The sequence below is a fragment of the Pangasianodon hypophthalmus genome, chromosome 9 (assembly GCF_027358585.1).
Source record: "Pangasianodon hypophthalmus isolate fPanHyp1 chromosome 9, fPanHyp1.pri, whole genome shotgun sequence".
Lineage (NCBI taxonomy): Eukaryota > Metazoa > Chordata > Actinopteri > Siluriformes > Pangasiidae > Pangasianodon > Pangasianodon hypophthalmus.
Window position 1 is genome coordinate 2043744 of NC_069718.1, and position 23273 is coordinate 2067016.

At 38.1% G+C, this 23273-nt stretch overlaps 2 protein-coding genes across 9 annotated transcripts; both read right to left on the minus strand.

Annotated features, from left to right (window-relative positions):
* Positions 1 to 45: 45 nt before the first annotated feature.
* LOC113524929 (major histocompatibility complex class I-related gene protein) lies at positions 46 to 9284 on the minus strand. 8 transcript variants are annotated; one of them, XM_053236665.1, is made up of 11 exons: positions 9131 to 9284; positions 6979 to 7251; positions 6576 to 6866; positions 6189 to 6479; positions 5947 to 6075; positions 4710 to 4766; positions 4290 to 4391; positions 3432 to 3500; positions 3165 to 3257; positions 2565 to 2616; positions 46 to 2135 (listed from the first exon to the last, which is right to left on the minus strand). In XM_053236665.1, the coding sequence occupies exons 1-10, from the start codon at positions 9195 to 9197 to the stop codon at positions 2606 to 2608; spliced, it is 1383 nt and encodes a 460-aa protein (XP_053092640.1). In that variant the 5' UTR covers positions 9198 to 9284; the 3' UTR covers positions 46 to 2135; positions 2565 to 2605. The 8 variants fall into 8 exon arrangements, with proteins under 8 accessions (XP_053092640.1, XP_053092642.1, XP_053092641.1 ...); XM_053236667.1 differs by lacking the exon at positions 2565 to 2616 and having other exon boundaries at positions 4326 to 4391; XM_053236666.1 differs by lacking the exon at positions 2565 to 2616 and having other exon boundaries at positions 4314 to 4391.
* Positions 9285 to 10948: 1664 nt separating this feature from the next.
* Positions 10949 to 13132, minus strand: qrfp (pyroglutamylated RFamide peptide). The gene is made up of 2 exons (XM_034307587.2): positions 11652 to 13132; positions 10949 to 11541 (listed from the first exon to the last, which is right to left on the minus strand). Exon 2 carries the CDS (start codon positions 11539 to 11541, stop codon positions 11185 to 11187), a length of 357 nt encoding a protein of 118 aa, XP_034163478.1. The 5' UTR covers positions 11652 to 13132; the 3' UTR covers positions 10949 to 11184.
* Positions 13133 to 23273: the final 10141 nt, after the last annotated feature.

Here is a 23273-nt window from a genome sequence, read left to right on the forward strand (position 1 = left end):
ATGTAACTTTTACCTGATAAAACGTAGACACACCGTCACACTCAGTATTTTACCATAACAGCCCCACATACTGGGATTTACTCTTTATTTTCTGAATCTGATGTTTAAATATATGAACTTGATTATTCCTCTACTGCTGTTTCTGTATTGCTACAGCTAAAGAAAATCAAAATGAACAAAATATAGTATTAATGTTGGAAAAATATATTTTAATAAATTCAGCATCATAACCAAACATGCATAATGTTCATTACATCACAGAAATAGTACACAGGAGTTCACCTATACAATTTAAACTGCCATAATGTGAATAATAAACAGAACAATTTTATATAATTCACCTTTTTTAAATATCTTTCACAGGAGTTATCTAGGTACAACACAGTTATGTAGATTCTATACCTATAAAGCCCTGATCTTTGTAATTTGTAATACAGTGCTTAATTAAAAGAACATTGATCAACAATTATTGTGAATCAGCAGTAGTAGTTTAAAAAAAAAAAAAAAAAAATTAAACAGAAAGCAGATGCTGAAAGTTTTAATGCATTTTAAAGGGAGGGAATCTTCACCAGACTGAAGTAATGAGTCAGAGTTAAAAGGAAGACCTTCTCCCAGCATGAAAGCTTTTATACATCAAATCACATTCTCCTAAACTATGGTGAGGTTCTGCATTGATTTGTCTTTTATTCAGTAGCATGCGAAAGGATCAGGGTTGCCAGGTGTCGTCAAAATTTTCCCAACTATATCTCACAAAATGACCAGAAACCTGCCCAAAAAAAATTCAGCCTCAGGAAAATGGAGAAGTATTTTACTAGTCTAGTCTTTCAATGGGAAAACCACATCAGCTTCTGCCGTAAGCCTTTTTATCATCCCTCTCTTCCTGCAACTACAGCACAACATCGTCCACCATCTTGCATCATGTGACTAAAAATACATCATCTTTTTTGAATTTTTCCATTTGCTCAGTTTTTGCTGGACAAAAACGCCGTCTCAGTGTGGACCGGAGACCAAAACGTAGATAAAAAGCTACGTTTTCAAATTTGTCCAGATTAATGTGGACGTAGCCAAATTCATTCATTTGAATTATTCAAGCTAACAGATCTTGAGTTTGGTCCAAATTGTTGATTATTTTCAAACTTCTGTTAATGTTATTTATTGACTGGTCAATTGTTTTCCTATTTTTTTTTAAATCAAATTTTTATTGATAAATTCATTGTTCTTTCACTGTCCTTGTTACATGTGCAGCAGAGTAAACCTGATGCCTCATAACTCATGCTTGAGTGGAGATGTTATTTTTTGAGTCATTATGCCATTACGGTAATGTCAGCGTAAAGGAGGGCGTGTTTTTCAAAATTCCTTTTTTATCTTCCTCATGCCACCATTTGGCTGCAGTTTTCATGGAGTAACTCTTGACCTTTGTTTGTCATAGTCTATGATTGATTAGATTTAATTCCAATTATTGCTTTAAATCATCTTCGCAGCCACAGACTATTTTTAAACTAGTCTTAGGGAACGCCACCCGCGGACTTGCTTTTTCAACCCACAAGCTTTTTTGCAAAACTAGCCCAATTTGTTATAAGAAATGCATGAATCTTGCATTTAATACTTTACTTGTAATTTTATATTTTAATTTAATGTTTTGTTTATAAAATAATTCATTCGGACATTTGCAACTTTCGTTATCGCACCCAGCAGGAACTGATGCTATCATCTGAGGATGATGGACGTGAATGCAGAATTGTCAGGATATTCAAAGAAGGATGAGCTTTTAGCTTATTGTTGCCCACGTTTAAAAACAAACAAACAAACAAACAAACAAAAAACATTTTAGCTACATACATTAAACATATACTTAATTGCTTGGCTCGATTAGATTTTAGGGGGAAAAGTGCTTATTATTACATGCTGCCGTCTTTAAGTCTAATATTTTAATATCTAATATTTAGATTTTTTGCAAAGTGCTAGAAAATGACTGCAAACATCAGTGTCAGAGAAGAGTAAGCAGAGGTATGTAAAATAGTAATAGATGGGATGATGGTTGCCTTTGAAGGTTTGAACGTTGCACTGAAGGTTAAATCACTGACTGGAAAAAAGCCTTGGATGAGAGAAAATTCACACACTCTCTGCATCTCCACCTGAAAGAAATAAAATATATTCATCATTAAATAGATGTATGGCACTGATTTCTTACACATAAGATACAGTAAAGGAGATTTCAGTGATATTTACTGTTGTACTGATTTACAAGAGCGCATCATTAACCAGAATTCATAGCAGATTAAACTCATGACCTAACTATTCCATCATTTAAGACAAAAATGATTTTACCATGCACACTCTGTCACTCTCTGTTAATTGATTCTCCTGTGGTGGTGGTGGTGTTTTTGTTTTTTTTAAATTGTGCAAAGTTTTTGGTGTAATATTTGAATTCGATCTCAAATATACAGATAAACTTGGTTCTATAAGGTTTGATCTGCCATCCAGTCAGCATCCTGGATCAGCATATGAGAAATGCAACATCCATAAACATGATTTATTTACACTCTGACAGAAAAAAAACAGACCTGAAGCCTCAGTATGGTGAGCTGGAGGTTCTGCATGTGCTTCATGTGAGTACTAAAAAGAGAAATGTATAAAGTAGGTACAGATCAGATCTACTGTACTCACTGATCTTATAGTTTATAAATGTTCTGGTACTTTGGAAATTCTTCAGCACAGAAGAAAGCTAACCTTCTTGCTAACATTACTGTTAAATATTACTGACATTAGCTAGCTACAGGCAACGTGCTTACTAACTGAACTTTCAAGTGTAGCCAAGCACTTAACGTCAGCTAGCAGATTTGTAAGACATGATTGTGAGCTTGATTTTTTTTTTTTTTTTTTTTTTTTTTACAAAACATTAAGGTTCTAGCTGTGCTTGGTGGGTGTTCAAAATGTACTTTCTCTGTGTCTCAGGATTTCAATAATGTAAATTTAAAGTTACATTAAAGTGCAGTGTTGTTTAGATATAAATGCAAATTTCAGTATTTTTGAGTTTTCTAGCTTGGATGTCAAAATATTGGTGTCCTACATCTCAAAACAGCTCTTCACAGCTCTTCTATAATACTTACGTCACATACTATTTTTAAATTAACATTGTTTATAAATAAATTGACCAGGATTACCAGGATTATTAGATCCAGAGGCCGGTAGCAGTTGGGTGTTTTCATTAATAGCGTCCTGGCTTCCCTCTCTTGATCCATCACTGCTGCCTTGTCCTGAAAAGCACCACAATGATCTGGTTTATTAAAGAAGCTCAATGCCATTTCCTCTACAAGAAACATGATATACAGGCATATTTTCAATGGCCAAGTTTCCCCCAATCACCCGTCTGAGTGTTCAGGACATGGTCTTGGTTTAATGGAAATGTGGCTCAGGAAAAAAAAAATTACCAGAGTCACTCCCGCTGTCAGGATCTTTTTTAGCACCTTCACTCTTTTCACCAATGTTGATGGATACATCTGGAAAAAAAAAGTCATGTACAATCAGTAATTATTCATTCACACATTCATTATTTCTAAAGAAATCAAATGTTTCAAGTATGGCCATAGGCAGTGGACTTCCTTTTAGAAATTAAAGGTATTACTGATAAGACAATTAAAGGTGTTGTACTTGTGGCAAACTAGACTGCACTCCTGCAGCCTTTTTTTTTTTTTAGAAAGGTTGAGAAACGAACCTCAAGAAAGAGTGATTGAATGTTTGTAGGATTTATATGGAATTATAGCATGGTCTGTCTGAATACTCGATGCTGATTGGCTGGAAGGTGTGTTGAATGCACAGGTAGTTCCAGTCAGTTTAATCCCCGTTCTAAATTAATGCACTGCCTATAAACTATTGTAACCAGAGTAACCTACAGTTACAGTCACATACAGTAGTTAAACTCACAGCTTCATTGTTAGTAGAGACGCGGCACAGACGCAGGTAATTCACACACACACGCACAAAATCTCTCTCTCTCTCTCTAATAACTATTTACTATAATTAGTTCAAATAAATGTGATCTTACCACACTACTTTATCTCTGTGTATGATTTATAGCAGGCAGAATTCTAGATCGTACATAAAATAACTAACGAAAATTAACCGTTATTTTTTATAAATTCAGTCAAATTTTGCAGACATTAATATCTCAGCAGTAATGAGGGTTATTAGTTAATTTTGTATTGTCTGTGGAAGTGATTGTGCTAAGACCTACAAAGCAGTTTTTTCACTTTTTTCACTGGCTCGTATTAAGCACAAATTCCACCTACCTGGAGCAGGTGCTGGAGCAGGTGCTGGAGCAGGTGCTGGAGCAGGTGCTGGAGCAGGTGCTGGAGCAGGTGCTGGAGCAGGTGCTGGAGCCTGTCCATTTGCTGAACAGATTCAACAAAGTTGCTTATCTTTATGATGTAACCAAAAATTAACTTTAAACATGTAACATAAGAGCAAGATGTGAGAACATATAGTCTAAATGGTGCAATGGTACTAATTAGCTTACAATTTATTTAAATAATGAATTCTGGGTGCAGTACTACACATTGCTAATTTCTGACCACTTTATGGCTCACAGTGTGCTTTTTACATTTTCCTACAATCTTGTGTGCTTAATATTTCTTCTTGTATTAATGTCCTAATCACCAGTTCTCCCTGTACCAGTTCATCATAACTGACCAACCATAAATCCCACCTACCTGCAAGTGGCACATCCTCAGTGCTGTTTGCTGGGGAGCTACGCTTAGATGGCCAAGCTAAACAGATTAAAGAAACAGAACAGCTTATAAATAAACATGCCCATTATAAATACTGTTCTTTCTGTTGTGGATAATAAGGAATTCTAAAAAAAAAATGCAAAGAGCGGTAAGGGTGTAACAGTGCATTGTGACACGATGCACTGTAATGCAAACATTTGACGATGTGTATCGTGGAAATATGGATTCACGTTAAAGAAATCAGCATGGAAAATATGTATCTAATTCAACTGCTCTTTCTGAACACCAGAGGTCCCAATCTGAGCAACCCATAGTGTTAAAATATACAGAGAGCATGCTGGTCGCATGATTGTGTTGTTTCGTGGAAAGTCTCTGGTATTACAGGGAATCACCTCCACATGTGAAGTGATTGATAGCTCCAGATCAACCTACATGCATTATAGGTTATACTTTTACACAAATATGTTATGACAGTTAAACGAAGAGTGCCTGAGAAAGAGGGTGTGGAAGGCGGGCATTTTAGCGACTTCGGAGCTCTATTTCCAGTTAAAATGCCACCTCAGGTGCTGCTCATTATGTTCCATATTTCAGTCAATCATCAGTTTTTGGGAGAATTTATACATTTGTTTATTTATTTTTAAGATATGGTGAACCTGCAGTACATTTTGTCTGTAATATTAAACCTCTGTTTGTAGCAATTTTTAATTTACAAGTCATGAAGCCAGTATTGTGAACCGAACTGAATCGTGACTTTAGTGTATTGTTACACCCCTAATGAGCAGGGTATAAGATACATAGAGGAAGAGCCAACAGAGGAAGATATTGTTATATTGTTTTTCCCCCAGATATCATCAGGAATGGTCTATATGATATATATGATCTGTAATAATGTAGAATTGTGTCTGGAGTGTATGTTTCCACAGTTTCACATCCACTGCTATGGGATGTTGATAAGACTGAATATGGAAAATACGACAAAATAAGACTAGAGTGTTACATTTTAATATGTACCTTAATAATGGTAATATTTAACCGAAATTACCGAGGTAACGTGAACGTGAACAGGTCTGAGTCTATGAAATGGATTGGCCTTATCAATCCCTTTTAGCAGCTACTAGGAAGTTCCTTTACATGATAAACTTTTCTCCCTTCTGATGTATATCACAATATTCTAGTACATAAGAGTACACAACATCTGTCATTATGTGGTTATACTCACTGATTATTCCCTTCTTTTTAAGGATGTAGATAACGGCTGCAACCACAGCCAGTGTGACCACAACTCCAACCACTCCCCCGATGATACCACTCTGAATTTTCGGTACAGTACAATCTGGGCATAGAATTTCTACAAAAGAAAAACAAAAAAACTGACTAATGGAACTACTTCTACTAACTACAGCATTAAACATAAACTGTATTAACAATATTTATTCCTAGTAAGTAAAATATTATATTTACTTTCATCACACTTTCTAATTACTGGTTCTTTGAAGGTGATGTGGTTCACATAACAATCGTAAAGTGATTTGTCATCCTCCACAATGTCTACACTCTTCCTCAGCTGGTAGGTGCCATCACCATTGGGTCTGACTCCTGAAGATGTTACCAGATGTTCAGGTAGAGAAGTTCTGAGCTTCCTCAAATGCAGCTGTACATCTGGAGGGTAGAAACCTGTGGCCAGGCAGGTCAGGGTCAACTTGCCGGGGTCACGTACTGATTTCTTTGCAAGCAGATGTACATCTGGTGAAGCTGAAAATACAGAAACATTTATGATGTTCTTATTACTTTTTTGTGAATGTCATTTAGGAACTGAAGTGACTCCAGTAAAATCCTTTGGATACTCACAATATTTTCTCAGCTCTTCTTTTCCGTAATCCATGAACTTGTTGAGCCAGTCCACACACTCTTTCTCCAGATAGCCCTTGGTGTACTGGTTAAGGATGGGCACATCATCCCATTTCCTTTTGGTCGGCTCAGCAGCTGTGACTGGAGCAATCCACCTCGAGTTTACCTCATCGAAGGAGAGGAACTCAGCCCCATCGTAGCTGTACTCATCAACTCCTCTCACAAATTTAATATTCCCATCTGTACCTTCATCAACCACACAGCCATGTCTCCACTGAAGAACATGAAGGTCTGAAATGGAGACGGTGCAGTGAAGATAATGACTGTCTGACACTAAACATTAAGAATCATAAAGAAATGACCCCTGCCCTTTTATGAGTAATGATGAAGAGAATTGACTAACCAGACTTATTGTGTCTCATTCGGTCCATCAGGATGTCCACGTTGACCTTAAACCACTGCTCTTTGCTCTTGCGGGACTGAGTGCCTTTATCCCAGTAATCCTGTGGCATCTTCTCTCTCATCCAGTTCTGTTTAGGAACCTTAGCCTGAGTCTTGCTGCTGTAGTAGTCGAGTTCTCGGTCATTGAGCATGCCCAGTGCAGTGAACTCATAGATGCCGGGGAGATTGAGAGGTTTAGAGAGAGCCGTGTAGGTGTAATACAGAGAGTGCTCACCTATGAAAAAAAAAAAGAATAAAAAAGTAGATTTTTGATGTTTAGTAAAAGGTCTATACCAGGGGTGTTAAATATGTGGCCCATGGCCTGAAACCGGCCCAATAATGGTTCTGATCTGGCTCACCAAATAAATTTAGAACTCAGCTTCTAAATTAAAATCCTCTGGTGGACTGTAACTGAAATGCTCAAGTCGGAAAAAAGAGCTAGTCTCTGTTAGTCCACTAGGGGGCAGAAACAGACCAATAAACGCAGAGCCACAAACCCAACTTCTGGCAGAAGGTGTGCCAAGTCCTTACTTATCAGCAATTTAAGATCTAACCATGTATCTTTCCAAAATATCTAATTTAGTTTTATTTATTTATTTAAATTTATTTATTTATTTATTTAAATTTAAATTAAATTATTTAATAATTATTTAAATTTATTTAAAGTCACAACTGTACACAACTGTAACTGTACTGTAAATAAATCATTTTCCCTCACAGTCAACATTCTGGGCTACTTTGTCCATTCATGACCTACAACCCCAGTTAATTCCATTTCAGGAGTGACATTCATGATGTCACTCATGATGTAAGACCATGACCATAGATGTAAGCTTTTAATGAAACCTGAGGAGACACAATCAGAGCTTGTAGCTGTAAGCAGGATTCGTGACATGTTTTTCACTGTTGCTACAAACAAATTAAACTTAAGTTAATAGGTTATTGTAAGGAAAAACTTTACAGCAGACCCACAGAAGTTTGCCTACTCCAACTACAGATCTACAGAAGATGACATAAAGGCCTCAGCATGCGTAATGTGGACTTCTCTCAGGCTTGTGTATTGACTAATTAACATTTGGGAGCTTAAAATCTTACCAAATGTGGAAAAGTCCATGGGGGTGAATACTTACGCAACACACAAGGTTACTTTCGGTTTTAGAATATGGCCTTTCCGGTTTTTTTGCTCTACACCTAGTCACAAGTAAAGCCTTTCATTTTCTCACTCCACTTTATTCCAGCACTCACTTGTGTTTTCTCCAACATATAATAAATACACTTTCAATATATATATATATGATGAAAAAAAATGACAAGATCATATGATTATATAAAAAAAATCATCATGGGCTGAAGAGAAAAAAGAGAACAGATGGTATAAAGTCTAAGAGTTTAATTCTTATGAACCCATGATAAAAAAAAAATTAAAAAAATAGTTCCTTGTTCCTTGTCGTACTCAGAGCGTGACGTAAGCGTTGCCTAGGTAACGCCCCACCCTAACCTTACCTGCCTGAACACTGAACACTGAGTACTGCCTTCTTCTCACACCTTCTGGTTAATAGTCCAGGTCATTATCAAACTAAAAGCAGATTCATTTTGATTTTGAATACCTGAATCATAAATAAACAAAAACAAAACAAAAAACAAGCAAACAAACAAAATAAAAACAAAAACAAAAACAGGCTATAACATTAAAAATAATGTAAAACGTTTGGATAATGAGTGTAGGCCTGATTAGTTTGAACAACTTACAAATAATTGCTGATAAATTAGAAGCTGAAGTTGAGGAGTTGTAGTGAAGAAGAGGAATCAGCGCTGTTAGTGCTAATGACGACAACAACAAAGACACCAACTACAACTACAACTACAACAACAACTACTACAACTACAACTACAACAACACCCCAACTTCTGAGACCTGAGTGTGAGAGTGAAATGTTCACTGAATCTAATCACAAACCCCACGGCAAGTCCATTAAATCCACAAAAAAACAACACTTTCATCAGCTGTCTGTTACTGGCTTACTTTCGATTTCAGAGAAACTACCGTCTTTAGGATTAAAAAGTACACACACACTCACACACACTCACTCACACAGAAAAACGTGGAGACTCACCACTGAAAGCTGGCACAACAGCACAGAGCAGCAATAATGCTGAAAAGTTGAGAGAAATCGTCCCCATTTTCACATAACAATCCACGACCTGCGCGCAACCAACACCACTGCGTCTGTGTCACTCCTGACGCCTGCAAAACAAGTCTAACAGCACAACCAACCAATCACAATCCAGTCTCTAATGGATTAACCAATCAGCGTCTGCGTGTCAGTAATATCCAGGCGGAATCAAGCCGTGTGGATGCTCGAGGTAAAAAAGCCGGAAACCCAGGAGTGCTGCAGTGTGTGTGTGTGTGTGTGTGTGTGTGTGTGTGTGTGTGGCAGAATAATAATAATAATAATAATAATAATAATAATAATAATAATAATAATAATAATAATAATAACATATATAATATAAAATCACTTTGGTTTTTTTTCACGTTATATGTTATTTAGGAAAAACTTCTCACTGAGTTATTTGTTGTTGTTGTTGTTTGTTTGTTTTCTCCTTCACCTCCATTTTTTATATTATTTATTAACCTGTTTAATCCTTATTTACATGATAAGCACATGCATGTCTAAAATATGTTTTGGAAAAATGAATGAAAACTAGTTTTATTCTTGCTGACAGCTGTGACTGATGGGGAAGAAGTTAAAGGGTCATTAGTTGATTAGCACCTATAAACCCACACACATGTTTAAAATGTTTAAATCCTTACAGTATCTCACAGCACTGATCTTTTTAAACTAACTGCAGTGAAGAGCTGAGTGTTCATCGGCAGCGTAAATGATACTGCAGTGTGTTGCTTCGGTTTTCAGAGTAACACGAGCTTCATACTTTTTCATATGTATTGTAATATCGTTATATATTTTTATCACTTAATACATTTTCTTAATTTGTAATCATCTTTTCTTTTAGCCGTGCCATTGAAATTTGATCACGGCAACAGCTTCTCAGTCTGTTTGATTATTTTAATATTATTTTGTGTTGATGTGTTTATTTTTCCCCAAAATTGTAAGTTGTGAAGTGACCCTGGGTTTGGGAAAGGCACTATATTATTATTATTATTATTATTATTATTATTATTATTATTATTATTATTATTATTATGAATGTTCCACAATCTTCCACAATACATAAGCCTACTAACCACCAAAAATATTTTAAGATCTACATGTAAAAATATATAATCATTTTAAATATCCTTGTGTGTTTATATATATATATATATATATATATATATATATATATATATATATATATATATATGTGTGTGCATGTGTGTGTGTGTGTGTGTATATGTGTGTGTGTGTGTGTGTGTGTGCCTGGCTCACTCATAACTTGACTTTATAAAGTGATCATTTGTAGTGGAGCTGCTTTTCTGGTTTTATTTGCTGTTATTTAGTTCAGAAAAGCATTCGAGTAGCTACACACACCTGCGTACCTGTGTGTAACCTGACTAACAATATCACTCCTGTGCAATACCAGAGTCCTGCAGTGACACTACACACACACACACACACACACACACACACACACATTTACCGCATTCGCACCTGGTGTGTCCATCACACGGACCTGTTATGATTCAACCTGCGTTCCTCAGATGTACAGCAGTATTTGTTTTCTATACACATATATAATGTCTGGTATGTTTTTGTGACCTGTATGTGAACGTTTGTTGCTGTGTAAAAGATGCTCCATGTCACCAGTCACACCACGGATAATAATATAAAATATATATAAATATCCTAATTTAGTATTTTATCCTAAAGGAAGACAGAAGAAACGATGAGTACTAGTTAAAGATCTTTAATTTATGGCAAATCGCTCATGGTTCATTTAGTCCAGGATTCACGAATGCTTTACAACACATCCAGAAACTGCTATGTACAATAAAATAAAACATCATGTTAACTGAGCATTTACTATGATCATATGTGTCTCACACACACACAAACACACACACACACAGACACAGCTCTATAAATATACTGTATAGATATGTATAAATATACACACATACTAATCCCTATACATCCCTCTTTTCTTTCCTTCTACATCATTTCCTTCACTTCCTCCCAAAGCGGAATCCGAAGCCTCCCTTCTGTCTGTTAAAAGCTTGCAGACCCCCGGCGATGGATGACAGCACTTCGTTTCGTTGTATACCTCCTTCTTCCATGTCCTCCTCCTCTTCTCCTCTCTTGTAGTACACCGTCTCCATCGGGTGTTTCACCAAGGGCCCCAGAGCTCTCCGGCCCATCTCCATCATCTCCATCTTCTCCATCGGCTCCATCCAGGCCTCGATCAGTGCAGCTTTGTAATCAGGGATGATGGGATGCAGCGGGAAGGTCAGGCCCCCTTCAGGGCAGAGCAACAGCAATGACATGAGCAGAGACGAGCAGATGTGGGACGGCTGGAATTTCATCTGCATGGAGGAAAGAAAGAACAATATTTAGTGACCAAATTTGCCTCCTACGCTAAAGAAGACTCTTGCATTCAATGTCTGGAAATCCTTCATCAAGAAAAAAAAATGACCTTCTAGCAGAATTCCGTGGGTCTCTTATCCATCCACCCGACTTTTCCTTAAATATGTTTTGTTTCACACCAGACCCACCATCACACCCTGCGAGAACCAGCTGCCATTGGTTACAACCTCCCTGACGCACAAATCAAAGCTCTGCCATGCCATCAACATTCCTCAGACCTGGAAACGCAGTTTGTGTAAGTGGCACATCATCTAAAGTGGCCAATTACTCTGACCAGTGACAATCTGTTCATTAAGAACATTTCACACACTAAAACACACATAAACAAAGTCATAATGTTTGTGATACACTGATCCCTCTCACCAGGAAGTCAGAGAAACGTTTAGAAGAATCTGTTTGTGTACACACACTTGGTTATTATATATGTGATTATGTGTATTTTTAAGGGACGGATTGTTATTACTCTGTGCTAGAAGCTGGTGTGTTGTATTGTATTGTATTGTTCTGGAATGTATTGTTCTGGATTGTATTGTATTGTATTGTATTGTATTGTATTGTATTGTATTGATGTCACTCATGATGTAAGACCATGACCATAGATGTAAGCTTTTAATGAAACCTGAGGAGACACAATCAGAGCTTGTAGCTGTAAGCAGGATTCGTGACGTGTTTTTCACTGTTGCTATAAACAAATTAAACTTAAGTTAATAGGTTATTGTAAGGAAAAACTTTACAGCAGACCCACAGAAGTTTGCCTACTCCAACTACAGATCTACAGAAGATGACATAAAGGCCTCAGCATGCGTAATGTGGACTTCTCTCAGGCTTGTGTATTGACTAATTAACATTTGGGAGCTTAAAATCTTGTGTACTCTTTGCAGTTTTGTTACTGACAGCCATGAACGAGTGCTCCAGAAGTGCAGGTAGATTTCATGACCCAACATCTCCACAGCTACAGGAAGACGATGGCGTGCTACAAATAGTCAACAGCATAACATCTTTGTATCACCCAACCACAAGCTCAAGCCCATAAACCACATGAGCACATTACTTTTTATTATCGTGAACTCTGCACTGTAGCGTCCTGCGTGTTATTTTCATGATCTTTCAGACCAGTGAGACAAGTTTTTCTGGCATGTTGCCAGCTTGAGTGTAAGTTGTCAAGCAACTTACAAGCGTGTGTAAAGCAACCAACTGAAAGAAGCCTCACACTCACACTTTTCAAGATTACCATTAAACATTTTAGGCTGATTTCAAATCAAATGTTTTACAGCTGGAAATCTGTTTCAGCTCTTACACTGGAGGACACAGAGGTTACACTGAGACGACATTAAAACTGTAAAACAATGAGGTCAAAGTCGTGTGATAAAGCTGCAGTTGTTACTCAATAAACAAGATTATGTGCGTCTCAATTCGCCTACTATCCATCCTCATTAGTATCCGAGAGTAGAATGAGTGTGTCCCAAATCAGAGTATGTTGAAATGAATCCCAGAGGTACCCGGATGGTTGACTATTTCTGCTAGATTTTCACAGTGTGGATCCGTGGACACTTTTTCAGCTAATATAACCCACAAGTCCTTGCGCTCGGGGGGGAGGAGGAGTTTTGTGACGGTTTGCTTGGCCGAATTCAAGGACGCATTTTAGAGAGGTGTAAATGAAATGTGGAAGAATAAATCCAGGGAATGGTGAATGAAATGATACAGTATAAATGATATCAGGAATAATGAATGAAGAAAAGCTGAAATGCAGTGAGGAGGTTGTTTACGGTGACGGTGTGCGTAACTAGGCAACAACGTTCTCTTACGTTACATGACGTGTTAGTTAGTACGTCCCAGTACTCACGTACGACTCTTTTACTACACACTTCACAAAAACTGTACATACTTTTAATGCATAGTATAAGTAAGCGAATTGAGACAGGATCTGATTTAATCGTACACACAGCTCAAAACCCAATATGCTAGCATATGCTAATTCTTCAGCCTTTATGGTCATTAGCTGTGGTCAGAGATCAGGGTCAAAGGTCAGCCATGCTACACAACCATCAAAGCTTAAGGGTCTTGCTGGTGTCTCTGTGATTAAACCTAATATCCAAATGAAATAACTAAATGCTGTTTGTGAGTTAAATGTATAGTCATGTTTCCTGAGACAATATGAGGAAGAAACCTTGAGAGGAACCAGACTCAATAGGGAACCCATCCTCATCTGGGTGACACCGAATAGTGCGATTATAAATCATTCCCTTTTATAACTGTGTACTACATGGACAAATAGTGCAAGTGTGCAACCAGGAAGTTATAGTTTTATAGTTTTCAGATGAATAAAATTTATATCCTGAATGTATTTATTTCTGTAAAGCTGCTCTGTGACAGTGTCCACTGTTAGAAGCGCTATACAAATAAAATTGAATTGAGCTGATTTGAATGAAGTCTAAGAAGGATGCTTAGCTTCAGGAAAGGGTTCTAGTTGGAAGGAAAACACTCTACAGAGAACCTTTAAGAGTTTACCAAGAGAGAGACAAGCAGAGATCCCTTAATGGTTAACTGATAGCATTTAATTCTCTTAAAATGTAAATGTAAAATGTACTGTTTGTGGTGCACTAGAGAAAATGGTTTACATTTACATTTATGGCATTTTGCAGACGCCTTTATCCAGATTTACTTACAGAAGTGCTTTGAGTCTCTATCAGTAAATTCATCCTGATACTGGTGTGCTAGGTCACGGACTGAGAATACCATTAGTCTAGAAACTCTGTTGGGGAGGTGATATAGTAAAAAAAGCACACAGACAACGCATGATGTTTTATTTTTTTAAAATAAAGCACTAATTTAAGTACTTCAGGAAGATGTAGGTCTTTAGACGTGGTTTGAAGGCTGCCAGTGACTCAGCTGTTCGGACATCTAGGGGAAGTTCATTCCACCACCTCGGCTCCTGAACAGAGAAGAATCTCGATGCAGGTCTTCCTTGTAGCCTGAGAGATGGAGGGATCAGTCGAGCAGTGCTAGAGGATCGGAGAGAGCGTGGTGCAGTGTAGGGTGTGATAAGTGCTTTGAGATAAGCGGGTGCTGGTCTGTTTTTGGCTTTGTAGTTGAGCATCAGTGTTTTAAATCTGATGCAGCAGCTACAGGAATCCAGTGGAGGGAACGCAGCAATGGGGTGGTGTGGGAGAACTTAGGAAGGTTGAATTTTGGATCAGTTGCAGAGGACGAATGATGCTCAGAGGCAGACTTGCCAGGGGTGAGTTGCAGTAGTCCAGTCTCGAAATGACAAGAGACTGAACAAGCCCCTGAGTGGCCTGTGTGGAAATGGTTCTTCACTGGTTCCTTAAGGCTTTATTTGATGCTTTAGTGGTCTTAGCATCCAAAATGGTTCTTGAAACATACGTCTGATAAGATAATATTCTGCTGAAGTGTTCACTAAGAGAAACTACCAAAATAACCTTTCAGGGTTATAAACTAACTGGTAGCTCTTCATTTCCATAAAACGTATGTAGAGCACTAGAAGATAGGGTTCTACACAGGTTCTTTAAAGGTTCTTTGGATAATTCAGAGTTTTTCACTCCCAAAAAAAGAAACTCTTTCTGATAGAAAAATATTTCAATGTAGGGTTTTACACAGAACCTTATTGGCTTCTCCCTAAAGGAACCAAAGAACGCTTTAAGTCTTCTATTGTAAGTTTAAAGGTGTAGCTTCTGCATTTGGCTCTTCACACTGCCATGGTCATGATGGTCATGATGGCAGTGGTAGCTCAGTGGTTAAGACGTTGGCCTACTGATCAGAAGGTCATGAGTTCAGTCCCCAGCACCACCAAGCTGCCACTGCTGGGCCCTTGAGCAAGGCCCTTAACCCTCAGCTGCTCAGTTGTATAAAAAAATGAGATAAATGTAAGTTGCTCTGGATAAGGGTGTCTGCCAAATGCCGTAAATGTAAATGATGGTCATGATTAGCTCTGATGATATAGAGGAGAACTTTCAGCTGGGCCACTAAATGCAGAAGAGTACACATCATATTTGATATTTTTGGTCCATATGCTTACAGTTTCACCCACAATCCACTTGCCATGGCCATGACTGACCTTTCTGTACATAAACTCGACTACATGTAGCTTAAAATCATCTGCTGCTGCTGTGTGTTAGTGTTTGTGCTTTTTTATGGTTAAAATAATAAAAAAAACACTTATTTTAGTAATTAACAATTCCCATTGTGTGTGTTTTGTGCACAGTTTTGTATTGATCCTGAAATGTCAGTGTTATCACAGGAATTTGCAACAAAGCAAAGAAAAGAAAGCTTTGAGAGTAAAGAGAGCTCGAGCGGATCGAAGCTGATGATCAGAAGGACTAGAGCATCATGAGAGGGCGTCATAGTAACCGTTGTCATGGCCTCACCTCCTGAAGGAAATGGAGGATAAGTTCAAGGAGTTTCTCTCTGAGATGAAATGGAGAGAGGATATTGATTCTTAAATTCTATAACAGAAAATGTCATCGATAAGCTGAGAAGAATTAGATACAAGGCTAATGTAGGTAACAAGTCATGGAAGTGTATAGCTTCCAGCTTAGCATGGTGTAGGAGATGTGCAGTAGAGATGTGAAGGAGATGTGAAGGGGATGTGAAGGAGAGATATGAAGGAGACGTGCAGTAAAGATGTGAAAAAGATGTGAAAGAGATGTGAAAGAGATGTGAAAGAGATGTGAAGGGGATGTGCAGTAAAGATGTGAAGGAGATGTGAAGGAGATGTGAAGGGGATGTGAAGGGGATGTGAAGGAGATGTGCAGTAGATGTGCAGTAAAGATGTGAAGGAGATGTGCAGTAGAGATGTGAAGGGGATGTGAAGGAGATGTGCAGTAGAGATGTGAAGGGGATGTGAAGGAGATGTGAAGGGGATGTGAAGGAGATGTGCAGTAGATGTGCAGTAAAGATGTGAAGGAGATGTGCAGTAGAGATGTGAAGGGGATGTGAAGGAGATGTGCAGTAGAGATGTGAAGGGGATGTGAAGGAGATGTGCAGTAGAGATGTGAAGGGGATGTGAAGGAGATGTGAAGGGGATGTGAAGGGGATGTGAAAGAGATGTGAAGGAGATGTGAAGGAGATGTGAAGGAGATGTGAAAGAGATGTGAAGGAGATGTGAAGGGGATGTGAAAGAGATGTGAAGGAGATGTGAAGGGGATGTGAAAGAGATGTGAAGGAGATGTGCAGTAGAGATGTGAAGGGGATGTGAAGGAGATGTGAAGGGGATGTGAAGGGGATGTGAAGGAGATGTGAAGGGGATGTGAAGGGGATGTGAAGGAGATGTGAAGGGGATGTGAAGGGGATGTGCAGTAGAGATGTGAAGGGGATGTGAAGGAGATGTGAAGGGGATGTGAAGGGGATGTGAAGGAGATGTGAAGGGGATGTGAAGGAGATGTGAAGGGGATGTGAAGGGGATGTGAAGGGGATGTGAAGGAGATGTGAAGGGGATGTGAAGGAGATGTGAAGGGGATGTGAAGGGGATGTGCAGTAGAGATGTGAAGGGGATGTGAAGGAGATGTGAAGGGGATGTGAAGGAGATGTGCAGTAGAGATGTGAAAGAGATGTGAAAGAGATGTGAAGGAGATGTGAAGGAGATGTGCAGTAGAGATGTGAAGGAGATGTGAAGGGGATGTGAAGGAGATGTGAAGGAGATGTGCAGTAAAGATGTGAAGGAGATGTGAAGGGGATGTGAAGGAGATGTGCAGTAAAGATGTGAAAGAGATGTGAAGGGGATGTGAAGGAGATGTGCAGTAAAGATGTGAAAGAGATGTTAAAGAGATGTGAAGGAGATGTGAAGGGGATGTGAAGGAGATGTGAAAGAGATGTGAAGGCGATGTGCAGTAAAGATGTGAAGGGGATGTGAAAGAGATGTGAAGGAGATGTGAAAGAGATGTGAAGGAGATGTGAAGGAGATGTGAAGGGGATGTGAAAGAGATGTGAAGGAGATGTGAAGGGGATGTGCAGTAAAGATGTGAAAGAGATGTGAAGGAGATGTGAAGGAGATGTGAAGGGGATGTGAAGGAGATGTGAAAGAGATGTGAAGGCGATGTGCAGTAAAGATGTGAAGGGGATGTGAAAGAGATGTGAAAGAGATGTGAAAGAGATGTGAAGGAGATGTGAAGGGGATGTGAAAGAGATGTGAAAGAGATGTGAAGGAGATGTGAAAGAGATGTGAAGGAGATGTGAAGGGGATGTGAAAGAGATGTGAAAGAGATGTGAAGGAGATGTGAAGGGGATGTGAAAGAGATGTGAAGGAGATGTGAAGGGGATGTGCAGTAAAGATGTGAAGGAGATGTGAAGGAGATGTGAAGGGGATGTGCAGTAAAGATGTGAAGGAGATGTGAAAGAGATGTGAAAGAGATGTGAAGGAGATGTGAAGGGGATGTGCAGTAGATGTGCAGCGGATGTGTTTCTCAGCTACCTAGAGGTGTTACAACACTTGCTGACACTTGCTGTGTGGCTCAAAGACCGAGATAACAGCAATCACAGAGTCACTTCCTTTCTCAGAACTGATTTGCTTGGCACTCCACTCCCACAGCAGACTCAGGATGTAAGGGGCGTGGCTGAGTAAAGTAACACCTGCTATAACGCATGACCTGTGAGCAGAAGTGGAGATCATAAACAAAACCTCTGGAAACCCGTCGTTTCAATGTGAGAGATGCAGTCATGTAGAACATGTCTGTTAACTTAAACAAAAGTTAACACACACACACACACACACACACACTTTCAAACTCAACTTGAGCCTTTAAATACAAAGTAAAACACTTATAACTAATAATGCATAGAAATGGTATTGACTACTCCAAAGCTCTATCTTTTTTCAGCTTCCTTTTTTTTTTTAGCTTTTTTTTTTTAATCAGTAACACACACACACTCACACACACACACACACACACCCCATACAGTTTATAAGGAATAAAACACTTGGGGACATGCTGTTATAGGAAAATAATTAACATCGGGATGGTGAAATGAAGCAGAGTTACTGTTACCACCCTGAAGTTGATTATTTTCCTATAAAACCATATTACATTTTTTTATTTAATAAAGAACAACATACTTTTTATCTGTTTATAGTTACATTTAATGCTGTGGAATGTCTGCAAAACAAATTCTCACTACAGCCTACAGCTTTACCTCTGACTGACACTGGAGACTCCTTCCATACACGTTGCATAAACATCTCCTTACAGAAATCTTCCTGTCCCTGTGAATGAGCTGTTACTATAGAAACGATAATGTATTAACGAGCGTATTAATATAAACCTGCACTACTGTCAGAGCTGATGTTATGGAAAATTAATCAATCAATCAATCAATCAATTAATCAATTTTAAAGGAAAGAAAAAAAAATCCCAGATTTTCAGAGTGGTCTCGGACTTTTGCACTCCACTGTACATTCAATCTCTAATTGTTTTCTGTTTTTATCATTGGGGATTTTCATAAAATAAGCATGACTTTGTGTAATATAAACTCACACTCTCAGAAATAATGGTGCTAAATGGTACTTTTGCTTGTCTCTGACGTGGTACCATCAAGCGTACGTCTTTTAATGTAGCTTCAATTAGCTTTTACATTAAAGCTGTAAAGCTACATCAGTGCTCCTTAAGGTCCAATTATATACCTTAAATTATTTTTAAAGGTATCAAAATACACACTGAATGTACACAATGTGCCCCACTGATGGTACCATCACACCACGCCGCCAAGGAACAGTACCGTTTAGTACCGTTATCACTGAAATAGTTTAGATGAAGTGGAAATATTGCGCCAGATAATAGTCCAATATACAGAGCCCTGTGTTCCAGACTGAACCTGATCCTAAACTAGTTTTGTTTAGTTTATTTATTCATAAAGCACATTTAAAAACAACTGAAGTTGAAACCAAAGTGCTGTATGAGTAGTATAAAGCAAATCTATACACAAAAACATTTAACAATACAAAATACCGGAAGACAAATGGAAATTTTACAGCCTCAGAGTGAATTAAAAAATAAAGAATAAAAGTGAATCTTCAAGGAGGATTTGAACACAGCAATAGAGGAGGATGATCTTATATGAACAGCGAGACTATTCCAGGGCCTGGGACTGAGAAAGCCCGGTCACGCTTGGCTTTGGAACGTGAACGTGGGACTGAAAGGAGTAATTGACTTGATGATTGAAGAGATCTTGGGGCAGTGTACGGAGTAAGGAGATCACATATGTACTGTGGAGCAAGCCCATGCAAAGCTTTAAAAACAAATAATAAAATTTTAAACTCAATGTGGAAATTGACTGGCAACCAGTGTAGAGAGGAAAGCGCAGGAGTAATGTGCTCACGCTTCCTGGTGCCAGTCAAAAGTCTGGCCTCTGTATTTTGCACCATTTGCATGCGATCTAGAGCGGTCTTAGGAAACCCCAAATAAAGAGAATTACAGTAGACCAACCTCGATGTTATAAATGCGTGAATAACAGTTTCCAGATCCTGATTAGAAAGCATCTTCCTGATTTTAGCAATAGATCTCAACTGAAAGAAGCTGCTTTTGACAATCGCATTAATCTGCTTATCAAAACACAACGAAGGATCTAGAATAGCACCAAGATTTTTGACGATAAACTAAATAAACTAAATAAATTCCACAGACAGAGGCTCAGACTCCAGAGAGAAAACTGACTAAATTCATCAAACGTCTAAGCAGAGGGTGATTTTCTGTTTGCGTATTTTGCTGATTTTGACGTTGTGATGGTGATAATGGTGACTGAAAGTTACACATCCTGTACACTCAAACTATTCGAAACATTTCCATCTTTCAGGAAAAAAACCCAAAGATGAATCACTAGAAATTGTTTCGACTACACGAATACAAGATCCAATCACTGTTGTTTTCTTTCATCACTAAAAAATACACTATTTTAACTTTTTACTGTATATGTTATTAGAGTGAGATATAAGTAACAGAAGAAAGCTTTAGGAGTGTATGCGTGTAAACATTCCACTAACGTACAGAAAAATTCCCAGTCACATCACAGCAGCATTCCAATAAACCAGTAGAGCTGGATTCCAGGGGTGTGTGTGTGTGTGTGTGTGTGTGTGTGTGTGGGTGTGTGTGTACGTGTCTGTGCGAGTATTTTTAACCCCAAACACGGCCTGCTTTTTCAATTCAATTCAGTTCAGTTTTATCTGTGTAGCACTTTTAACAATGGACATTGTCACAAAGCAGCTTTCCAGAAATATATATATATTCAGGAAATGAATTATAAATTTATGAATTTATCCCTAATGAGGAAGCCAGAGGTGACGGTGGTGAGGAACATCTCTCTTAGACGATATGAGGAAGAAACGTTGAGAGGAACCAGACTCAGAAGGGAACCATCCTCATCTGGGTGATAACTGATAGTGCAATTATAAATAAATCCCTTAACCAGGAAATTCCTTATAGTTTACACATGAAGGCTGTTTTGTTGAAGGTATCAACTGTTCACTGATGGAGGCTTTAGTGCAAAACTGTTCGTGGCAATTGCAGTCCTAAAGGTATCAGAGCAGTTGTGGTCCAGCGCCATCTTCATGGTTTCTAAGTGTTACATTCCTCAGTAATCTCATGTATCTTCAGGCTGTCTGTGTTGGAGGTCATCGTCAGGAGCAGTGAGTGATTTCCAAGTGATGAGAACTCCAAGCAGAAGTAGGGCATCAGGATGGATCAGGCAGGTCGGGAGAGCAGAAGGGGTCAGGATCACTGGCATCTCAGGAGTAGCATGTGTAGCTTCACTAATAAATGTAGTTGGTTCTATTTACAAAAATAGAAACCCATTAGACCCTGAGCAGGATAAAGCAGTTAGATGTTTGGATTTTTCTTTTATTTTAATCAAAATTGAAATGTAAATTCATGTAAGGTAACATGGTCCTTCTCGTATAAAGATTCAGACATTGAGGATGCTGTGAATAATTATGATTTTCCTAACAGATCTCATTGTCTCAATAATCAACAACAAGAAAGGCCTAAAAACTGTTCAAGTCACATAACAGTGTGTTATTTATGTGCATGTTAATTTGCTTATATATTGAATTTCTATCATCACTGATCATTTTTCTGTTATTTGTAACTTCTCTTTTTTTTTTGTAAACTGATATCTGTTGCATCTGAAAAGACTGCTTTTCATATAAACTAAAGCTCTGAGGTTGTCAGTGAGGTGTATAAGCATCAGATGGCGTCTGTCAGAGTGTCTGCGGTTGTGTTGTTATTCAGGAAACAGCATAATTTAAACAGGAAGACTGAGGTTGAATTTGTCTTTCACGTCTGACAAAGAGCGAGACCACAGCATTCTGTTGCATGTACAGAATGTTTCACAGCACCATGAGAATTTTAAACATGACACACTTCACTAAACACTGGATTTATATAATTATATACAGTATATAATCATGGCTTTACACAGAAAGATAAGATGTTATAGATGTTGTGTGATGTTTTTAGAGCCACTGCCTGGATATGAGTTTAAAATATTATATAAAAAAATCTTTTAATCTTTATCATTGTACATAATTTAAAATACAGTAAGGTACATTACTATTACTCATGTTGATAAAGTCATACACTGCCGTGTTTTTAGAGCTTTTCATGCGTTTATTCTGGGAAACTTAGTGCTGTAGGAAGCCATGAGAACACTGCAGTGTACATTCAGGTTGAAAATGAAAGTGTTCTCAGTGCTTTTTAATCTCACACTGTGTGTGACACCACACCTGTGTGTGTGTGTGTGTGTGTGTCTGCTTTAACACACCTGAGTTAAATCAGCAGGTAATTCACTTCTATTGTGGAAGATTTCGTCACATGACTTGAAAATAAACTCAGTTTAAACATCAGCTAAACGGAAATCTAAATAACATGAGCAATTTTTTTCATATATTTGCACACATATGAACATATATCACATTTTAATATGGTCTAAAAGACAAAAATATTATTTTCCCCCCTGAAATTTTCCATCAGAATGCGACATTAAGAAATCTTATCATCAAATGAAAACACAAATAAATAACTTTTATGTCATGCTGTCTGGAACATCAATTAAACCGTCATTTAAGAGCAGTTCTGGATTGTGATTGGTCAGAAGGTGTTGATTAATTCTCTATAACAGCAGCTCTGACAGTAGTGCAGGTTTATATTAATGTGCTCGCTCTAATCCGTTATCGTTTCTATAGTAACAGCTCGTTCACAGCGACGTGTACAGTGGACGCTCCAGTGATAATAAACTCATTAAAAACGTGTAATCGTTGAGATGGTGATGGTTTTTATGGAAGGAGTCTCCAGTGTCAGCGCTTTGTAACAGTCAGCGGTAAAGCTGTAAACTTTTCCGAGTTTTATCTTCAGCAGGACAGAGGAGTTTGCGCTTCTTTGAGGTTTCTTGGTAATGTGCGTAACAAGATGCGTTTTTTTTTTGTCTTATTAACTTAAAGAGAAAGAAAAAAAAAGAGATGCTGGTGAGGGAATGAGAGTTTCTAGCTGATATGAAGTTAGTGAGAACAGGAACTAACTTGTTTCACTGACGTTCAGCAACATTAAATGTAACTATAAATGGATAAAAAGTATGACGTGGGAAAATAATCAGCTTTGAGGTTGTAAGAGTAACTCCACGTCATCACACCACACCGTCACTCAGCATGTAGTCACTGTACACTCCTGTAAAA

Coding starts and splice junctions, on each gene's coding strand:
- qrfp (XM_034307587.2), bottom strand. CDS start 11,541: ATGAAATTCCAGCCGTCCCACATCTGCTCGTCTCTGCTCATGTCATTG.
- LOC113524929 (XM_053236664.1), bottom strand. CDS start 9,197: ATGGGGACGATTTCTCTCAACTTTTCAGCATTATTGCTGCTCTGTGCT. Junction 6,867..6,978: donor AATGAGACACAATAAGTCTG/GTTAGTCAATTC, acceptor TCTCCATTTCAG/ACCTTCATGTTCTTCAGTGG. Junction 6,076..6,188: donor AATTAGAAAGTGTGATGAAA/GTAAATATAATA, acceptor TTTCTTTTGTAG/AAATTCTATGCCCAGATTGT.